At 38.1% G+C, this 9,028-nt stretch overlaps 1 protein-coding gene across 2 annotated transcripts in view; it reads left to right on the top strand.

Moving 5' to 3' along the window:
* The first annotated feature begins 556 nt into the window (after positions 1-556).
* The window catches only part of LOC127650599 (protein transport protein Sec24D-like), a 31,082-nt gene continuing 22,610 nt past the window's right edge, over positions 557-9,028 (top strand). For both annotated transcript variants that reach the window (XM_052136121.1, XM_052136113.1), the window contains exons 1-10: positions 557-664; positions 2,684-2,882; positions 3,168-3,270; positions 3,507-3,652; positions 3,766-4,032; positions 5,327-5,481; positions 5,601-5,712; positions 6,143-6,270; positions 7,250-7,388; positions 7,573-7,688. In XM_052136121.1, the coding sequence (XP_051992081.1) occupies positions 2,732-2,882; positions 3,168-3,270; positions 3,507-3,652; positions 3,766-4,032; positions 5,327-5,481; positions 5,601-5,712; positions 6,143-6,270; positions 7,250-7,388; positions 7,573-7,688 (1,317 nt within the window). In that variant the 5' untranslated portion in view covers positions 557-664; positions 2,684-2,731. The remainder of the gene's footprint in view (positions 665-2,683; positions 2,883-3,167; positions 3,271-3,506; positions 3,653-3,765; positions 4,033-5,326; positions 5,482-5,600; positions 5,713-6,142; positions 6,271-7,249; positions 7,389-7,572; positions 7,689-9,028) is intronic.

Raw genomic sequence — 9,028 nt, 5'->3', positions numbered from 1 at the left:
ATTGAATACTATTTGCACTTAGTGCACTTTGCTATTTAATCTTTATACAAATACATTTGGCATGCACTTGAATTTCCATTATCTCTTGTATCTTCTTTATTTCTCTAATGTTAGTGTTCACACAGCCAGGGGCGTCGGACTGGGGGGGTAAAGGGTACCGAGTACCCAGGGCCTGAGGCAGGGGGGGCCCCTTAGAAGTCAGTTTTCTATACATACATATTTGGTACGGGGGCCCAGCAAGATGGTTTGTACCCAGGGCCCAAAATTTGGTGCTACGCCCCTGCACACAGCCATGCACTATTTCTGAGTTTTCCATAAGATGTATATTAATTTCACTAGAGCTTGTCTTTTCAATGATACATGCCATATTGTTCATGCATATTTAGCTCTTTGTATAAGGAGTAGCTGATACGTTTATGATATCTCAGATAACGATGTATTTCTTCCATTCAAAGGCCAAATGATGAACAGGATGGGGTTTTGCTACACAATCCTTGCTGACGTGTAGAGGGTCCCAGCACTGCACGCATGCGCAAAGGCAGCTGCTGTATGACGCTGTGCACGTAGCGACACCGGCGCTTTGCTGGAGTTTGACGTGGCACTTTCGGCACGCAATTCAACATCAGAGGTGGAAAGGACGCTCCAGATCGTCACTGTCTTTGAGGTAAGCACATATGAGTTTGTTATGTACTAACAAGCAAACGAACGACAGATTGGCATTTTCAATGTAGACTGAAAGCGCTATTCATTGCAATTTTATGAGAAATGTAAAGCTTGCGCGATCTGTCAGTTTCTGTCTCCAGCAGAAATTATTTAGTTACTTTTTAATAATAGAGTGACAGCTGGTGTACGCGGTTCCTTATCAATGTATCGATCCTGTTCATTGCAAGTGCTGGGTTGTATTCAGGTGGGCTTTATCCAGTAAAGTTAGCTGAATAGCGCATTAAAATACATTACGGGTCTCTGTCATAACGGTCTTTGACGTGGCAGTTCAGGGCTGGCGGTGGACTGACTGATACTGTACATTCACAATATCCCTACAGCATTTTCTTATATCAGTCATGACCACTATTCTGAATAGTACGCATTGTGATAAATGATATAAATGAGACACATTGCATGATCATAACTTGAGCGTTTATCTAGCAAAGGCCATTTCTGGAGAAGTGATGACATGATGAATTAGACATCTTCATAGGCCACTCTTGATAAACATGATTTTAAGACACAGATCTTGTTCAGATCAGAAGATTTTTCAATTTCATTTGAAAAACAACTGAAAGGAACGTCTCAAAAATGGTATAAAACATGGATCTTTGTACTATATTATACTATAGTGCTACTGAGTATTTCATTTGTTGGAGTTGACTTAAATATGTTGGGAATTGCTTAGTTTGGCAAATAAATATTTGTTTATGATTCACATAGGGTTTTTTCTTCTTCTCCCCATTATGATGCGTATAGTTATTATTATTACCAACGACACTTGAATATATAGCAAGTGATAAATATTTAACATTATAAGTGCTTGGCTTATTTAAAGGTGTAATGCAAAAGTAAAACAAGGATTGTATGCAGCTTGACACAGGGAAATTTATTCTGGGCAGATTGTGTTATAGTAGTCACCTCTTATCTCTAAACTGTCTTCTGCCAAAGGTCCTGATCACACGTATTTAGGATTGAGGTAAGTATATCCGTAAACTGTGTAAAAAAAAATTAAAAAAATAAATACAATTGTCCATTTTACTTCAAATGGTTTGTGGCTTAGTTTAATCCACTTTGCAAGAGCAACCTCAGTATTGGGTTGAATGCAACAGGTATTTATGTTGAGGTTTCATGGTTTTATAGCTGAAAGTAATAGGAAATATTCATCCAAAAATACATTTTATCTCATCATTTACTCAAATTCAAGCCATCCCAGATGTGTATGACCTATTTTCATCTGCAGAACTCAAAGATTTGTAGACGAATATCTCAACTCTGCTGGTCTATGCAATGCAGGTGAATGGTACCCAAAACTTTAAAGCTCCAAAAAGCACATAAAGGCAGCATAAAATAAACCATATGACTCCAGTGGATTAATCCATATCTTCAGAAGTGATACAGTCGATTTTGGATGAAAACAGAACCAAAATATAACGTATTTTTCACTATAAATCTTGACATCAGCAGTCTCTTTGGCGATTATGATTTCAAGCTCAATTACACTTCCTAGGGCCATCTAGTGCTCTGCTCGTGCATCAAATACTAGGGAGTGTAATCAAGCTTAAAATCATGATTGTGCTTACTGCCTAGAGACTGCAATGGCAAGATTAACAGTGAAAAAGGAGTTACATTTTGGTCTGTTCTCCCCCAAAACCAACTGGATCGCTTCAGAAGACATGGATTAAACCACTGGAGTCGTATGGATTACTTTTATGCTGCCTTTATGTGCTTTTAGGATCTTCAAAGTTTTGGTCACAATTTACTTGCATTATATGGACCTACAAATCTGAGATATTCTTCTAAAAATCTTTGGGTTCTGCAGATGAAAGAAAGTCATGCACATCTGGGATGGCTTGAGGATGTGACGAGAGAATGTTTGGGTGAACTATTCCTTCATTGTCTCCTATTTTAGCCTAAAACCTGCAGAAATGAGTTAAGTTTGATGCTAAGTAAGTTCAGCTAATTTTGTTAATTCCAGGTCACCATTTTTTTCTGTGGGTTGGAATGAAAGAATCATAACAGTAGGATGAGTCAGCAGGGTTATGTTGCTACCCCCCCATACTCCCAGGCCCAGGCTGGAATGGGGGGATGTTCTACTGGTTTTGGGAACCCACCACCTCATTCCCATTATGGGGTCTATGGATCCCCGCCACAGGCTTATTCTGCCCTTCCAACAGGTAAAATTAAGCTTCTATTTTTTGTGTGTGTGTTCAGTTATACTACCAACAAGTCTTATCTTGTCCTTATAATATAGGAGTACTGTTGAGAAGAAAATATTTTATAAACACAGCCCCTGCTTAGATGAATAAAAATGGACAGAGACAACCGACTCTTGTGCTACTCTTCATTAGAGTTTTAGCTGTTATAAAATACCTCATGATCTCATAGTTGCATAAACTTTAGTTTATTTGCTATGGTTTTCTGCTCACATGATACATTTGAATCAATGCTGTTTTTTTCAGGTATGCTCAAGTCACCTGCCTCTTCTCCATCTGGGATGCCCTTCCCACCAGTATCCAGCCATTATGGAGCTAACATTCATCAGAATGGGGCCCATGCCCATGGGTAAATTCTAGTTTTATATTATGCACCAATATTTAAAGGCAAAGTGTGTAATTTCTGTACCGCAATGGAATTGAAAAAATATTCACTGTTTTCAAACAGGTTTAGAGTTAAATAGATGGTTCTGCCCCAAACTCAAGCCATTATATGTTCTAATTTTGCTTTGTCAGGCTGGGTTTGATGCTTAAACAAACTTTGGAAGCTTATATACTTTTTTTTTTTTTTTCCTCTGCCATCAGTTTCCCTCCCACTCATGTTGCATCAGCTCCTTCCATGTCTCCATATGGGCAACCTCCTCAGAGTGCTTATAACAGCATGGCACAAGCCCCACCTCCAACTCAACAGCTGACCAATCAAATGAGTTCTATGAATATTGCAGGATATGGTAAATCAGATGCTTTTTTAAGTACAATAAATTCAAAGTAGTTATTATCCAACTTGTCATTTGATCCCAACCTAGTACATGTCATCGTTATAACTGGGCACCATGCTTTTCAGGCCAAAGGCACATGCAAGCATCTCAGCACCCCTCTAGCTCAGCACCACTGCCGTTTCTAACATCTCCGCCACCAGCGATGGGACATCCTCCGTTGTCTCCACCAGGACAACAGCCACCCTCACTGGGATCTCCTCCACCATTGGCCTCTGTTGGTTCTATGCAAGCTCCACCAATGAGAATGTCTGGCCCATCTGGACCGGGCACCCCTCTGGGTGGAGGTGGACTCCAACAACCACTTGGATCCCAAGGCTATCCACAGCAGCCAGGTAAAACTAGAGGATTTAATCAATATGTTTAATGAGTGAACTCTGATTGTCAAGTTGCAAAAACTTCCAGTCAAAAGATTTAAAGTATTTTGATCCAAAGACTTATTTTAAAAGGAATAGTTCACCTAAAAATGAAAATTCTTTCATCATTTACTCATTCACATGCCATCCCAAATGTGTATGACTGTTTCTTCTGCAGAACACAAATTAAGATTTTTTGAAGAATATCTCAGCTCTGTAGGCTCTTACAATGCAAATCACAAAGGCAGCATAAAAGTAATCCATACGACTTCTGAAGCTATCCAGTCAGTTTTGTGTGAGAACAAACCAAACATTTAACTCATCATCCACTGCTGAAGTTCGATTCCAATCCTCAAGAACGTAAGTACCGAGGACACAGGAAATTACCCGTATGTGTACTTGATTTCGAGGATGCATTGGATGGTGACTTGGGGGCAAGAACTCGGTACTACGGTGGCAGAAGAAGGACATTTATCGTTTACGTTTTTATTCCTCAAGAGTGTTCTTGAGTGTAAGCTTGCAAATGTCCAATGGCTCGTGAGAGTTCTTGTACTTCGTAAACATTTGTTTTTGTATTTTGGGGGAGGCATCATATTAATAGTAATTGACACATGGAGAAAACGAGTGTTTACAGACTTTATTCTTTTAACATGTCACTAGTGCTGCAAAACCTCACTGGGGTGATGCTGTCACTGGTGGGAGAATGCCAGTAGATTTAAATGTGCTGTGACGGTTAATTGCATAACAGGAAGATCGCAGCACATCTCAAAGCATGCAATAGATGCGTTCTGAGTTCTTCCATTCTGTGTTCTTAGAATTGAAAAACACAAATTTTGCATGTAAAATGTATTGAATGAATGAATGTATGAATGTATGGATTTCTTTACTACTTTTTTTTTTTTTACTTAAATTTAGAAGATTGGAAAAAGATGAGTTGTACTGGATAGTGAATGTAAAGCAGCCAACAAATATACAGCTTAAAATTTGGGAACACGTTCAGTATTGTTGAGATGGCATGGTTGAGAGATTGCCCAGAGTGTACAGAGCTGACAAAGGGTTATTACTTTGAAGAAGCTAAAATATAAATGTTTTTGTATTATTATTTGGTCAATTCCCATGCTTATATTTGTGATATTTAATAGTTTTGATGACTTGACTATTATTCTAAAATGCAGATAATAATGAGCAATGAGTATGTGCGCCCAACATTTTGACTGGTAGTGTATGTTGACAAGCTAAAAGAGCCATTCTGTATGTATTTATGGTCTAAAAGGAAGCCCGATTGCAGGCCCCTATGGTGGACAAATGGCAGGACCACAGATGATGGGGCAACCAACAGGTGCTTTCCCAGGAGGCTTCCATGGAGGTCCAGCCCAAATGGCCGGCCCTCCTCAAAAGAAGCTGGACCCTGATTGTATTCCAGGCACGGTAATAGCAGAAACAAATTAGATGCTATCTTTATTTTAACCAACTAGCATCCAAATGGTTCTGTTTTCACAAACCCATCTCTATTCACTTTAAACATGAAACTGACTTTTATGTTGCAGACACAAGTGATTGAGGATGACCAAGCTAAGAGAGGAGGCCAGGTCTACGTCACAAACATCAGAGGTCAGGTGCCACCACTGGTCACCACTGATTTTACAGTGCAGGATCAAGGTAAGCTTGGGAACTGGCTTTAGATTTCACTCATAAAGACCCATGAAATTAGAAGTTCTCCTAAACATTGACAAAATATTAAATCTTTTGGCAGATATACACCTTTCCAGTCTTTCTGTTCCAGGAATACACACCAAATATATTGATGACTCATACAACACCCATTCAGTCTCTCTATAATGAGCATGTTCCTCTCCATATTACCACCTGCTTCTGACTTTGCAATAGCAAGTAGCAAATCATGTTTATGGCTGTGATGTAAACTAAAGGCTGTTGGCTATTTAAAAAAAAGGGAAAAGCTGTTTGATTCTGTATGTCCAGCCCAAACTTTCAATAGGAAATAGGTCAATACAGGGAAGAAAACTGCTCCCATGTTATTTGCGGATACGCAGTTTTGTTTTATTTAGTAAGCTGTTTGCTGTTTGTTTAGGAAATGCCAGCCCAAGGTTTATGCGATGCACAACATATTCCTTCCCCTGCACTGCTGACCTTGCCAAACAGTGCAAAGTGCCACTGGCTGCCATTATCAAACCCTTTGCTACTGTGCCCAAAAATGAGGTATGCAACATTTGCTCTGAATTGTATCTGTTCACTTAGCAGACTCTTTAATTTAAAGTGACTTACAAATGAGGAATCCTACATGTGATTCATCCGAAGGAATGGGAATACATTTAAAATGTATTAAACCATGAATTGGGAAAGCACTTAGGGCTAAATGTTTGATAGGATTTATCCTAATGTTATTCTAGTTGCAGGAAGTGGCAGGATTCCACATTGTACCTTTTTTTTGGCAAATGCTTTCTTTGGAATATGTTCAAAGTTTAGTTATTGAGCGTTCTATGTCTTCTCAGTTGATTTTGAGTAGTTTAATAGCGGCTTTGATTCCTGCAAGGCTTGTTTAACTTGGGAATCTTTCATTGTCTTAACCAACATCATTATGCTTCAGGTCCTTTTTAGGAAATGTTAGTGTTACTATTCTCATGAGAGGTAGTAGTTTAAGTACTGTCTCCAGGGAGTATGTCAGATAAATAGTTTATTTTACTCTCAAATAAAGTATGACTTCAGTAAAAATGCCAAAAGCAGTGCACATTTTAAAAGGCACAATTCTGTTTTGTAATGTTATTTTGCTCACTTTAAAATTGTAACTGCACTGAATCCATATTGCATCATCTATGAACCAATATCATATATTTTGAATAAGATTTCAGCTCACTTTCAGTTTAAAAAAGCTCAGATTTTGCATTGTCATCTGAACATACCAATTTAAGTATGACTGAAAACTTGAAAAACGCACTGAAAACTTCAGCTCATGATTTGTTCCCAGTTTTTCCCGTAGTGTCCTGGTAAAACTAATATGAACTGCATAGTAACCACTAATATGTTTTACAAGTTACAGATGACTGTATTTGCTGTATTGCATTTGTTTGTTTTCAATCAGTGAGAACGTATTTTATATGTTAAAGTAGATCGTAATGAGTCTGTGTATAGGTCTCATAGATATTTTTCATTCTCATTGTGATATGCTTGTGCTCTATAGACTCCTCTGTACGTTGTAAATCACGGCGAGGCTGGACCAATCCGCTGCAACCGCTGTAAGGCCTACATGTGCCCTTACATGCAGTTTATCGATGGAGGACGACGCTACCAGTGTGGCTTCTGCAGCTGTGTAAATGAAGGTTTGTTCCACTAGTCCATTCATTTTCAGACCGCTGGGACGTTAGTTCTTGCACACAGCATTACAACAAAGAGTGCAGTTTTTTTCTGTAAAAATTCTGCAAACATATGGTAATAATTGCAGTACTTGTCAGACCAAACTAAGCTGCAACAGTGTTTCTAAATAAAGTGTTTTCATTACCGTAGTTCCAGTGCAGTATTTCCAGCATCTGGACCACATGGGCAGGAGAATGGATCTGTACGAGAGACCAGAACTGTCTTTGGGCTCTTATGAGTTCATTGCCACATTGGATTACTGCAAGGTAACTTTCCATATATAAAACAAAGTAACACATAATGTTGCTTAATTAGAATTAACATTGTAGGCGAATATTGGCAACAATCAGATTTTTTAGATCAGCACGATTTGTCAATAATAGAGGGCTTTTGATTATCTAAAATCAGTCATTTGTTATATTTGTAATTGCTAATTTTCCCCAGAAATGTAATGGAAAGAAAATGGGTAGTCTGTGGTTTGTCCTAATGAATGGGGTCAGTTTGACCAAGGAAGCAGCCAAGGAAGGTTTATTTTTTGGCAGTTGTCTCACTTTTTTTATTTTATTCAGGTATAATAATAATTAAATCAAATCTTGGGAATAATATATTTTATGATCAGAATGTAGGTGTTTCAAGAAAGCATTTTCTACTCAAAGCACAACCATTTTTATGTAATTGCCCACCATACAGAGATGCAAGTTTGAATTTAGTTAGTCATCCTCACGTTGTCTTATTGTTCTGCAAGCAATGTAAAGTTAACTTACTTCTTATTACGAAAGTTATACTTGCTTTTTTGAAAATGCATGGAAAGCATATTTTACAACGTGAAATACTTTTCATGTGGACTTGGTGTGACATTTTCTCACAGTTCAAAGTGTTCAGATTTGCAAATTTTTGGCTTCAGTTCTTGCCAAGATTCCTCATCTCAGCCTGACACCATAATGCGCTATCTGGACTCTTTTTTTTTTTTTTTTGTCTCAGATTTTAATTGATGTTTTGAGATCTGCTCCAGCAGAGTTGAATAAAATCACCTGAGCTGATCCCTTCTGCATACTGTTACTTAGGAAACAAAATCTTAGCCTTCCTGTATGTGAGAAAGAATTAGCTTTTTTTTTTTCATGCTTAAGACTGTACTCTAAACTATAAATTATATTTATACACTGCCATATGTACTACAAGTCTACAAAAAACTTTAGGAAACTTGGTTTGATAAAATGCCAGTACGACATGTTGTTCAGAGACTGAAATGGCCCACAACAGCCTAGAATGGTGGTTGGTTAACCCCACTGACCTTCTACTTTTAAGTTTTTTTTTGTGCTATTCTGCCTATGAAAAAAGTAGAACATGTGTCAGTACATGAGTCTGTTGTAGCATAATTAGGGCCTTTTATCATCCTTGTTTAGACAAGACCAGCCTCTTTACGCGAGATAAATGATCACACCAGTGACAAAACAAACAGAAAACAAACCTTGAGCGACCTAATGGAAATTTGCAAATGATTTGTCTTGATGATTACATAAAGTAGTGAACTGAGCAAATATTGCACACTTTGAAGTTCATGAACTGTAGGAACGTAGTTCATTCTGTGATGGGCTTTTCTGTCTCA

Source organism: Xyrauchen texanus, chromosome 1, assembly GCF_025860055.1.
Source record: "Xyrauchen texanus isolate HMW12.3.18 chromosome 1, RBS_HiC_50CHRs, whole genome shotgun sequence".
Taxonomy (NCBI): Eukaryota; Metazoa; Chordata; class Actinopteri; order Cypriniformes; family Catostomidae; genus Xyrauchen; species Xyrauchen texanus.
The sequence above is the reverse complement of the archived record's forward strand: the minus strand, read 5'-3'. Positions and strand labels throughout refer to the sequence as shown.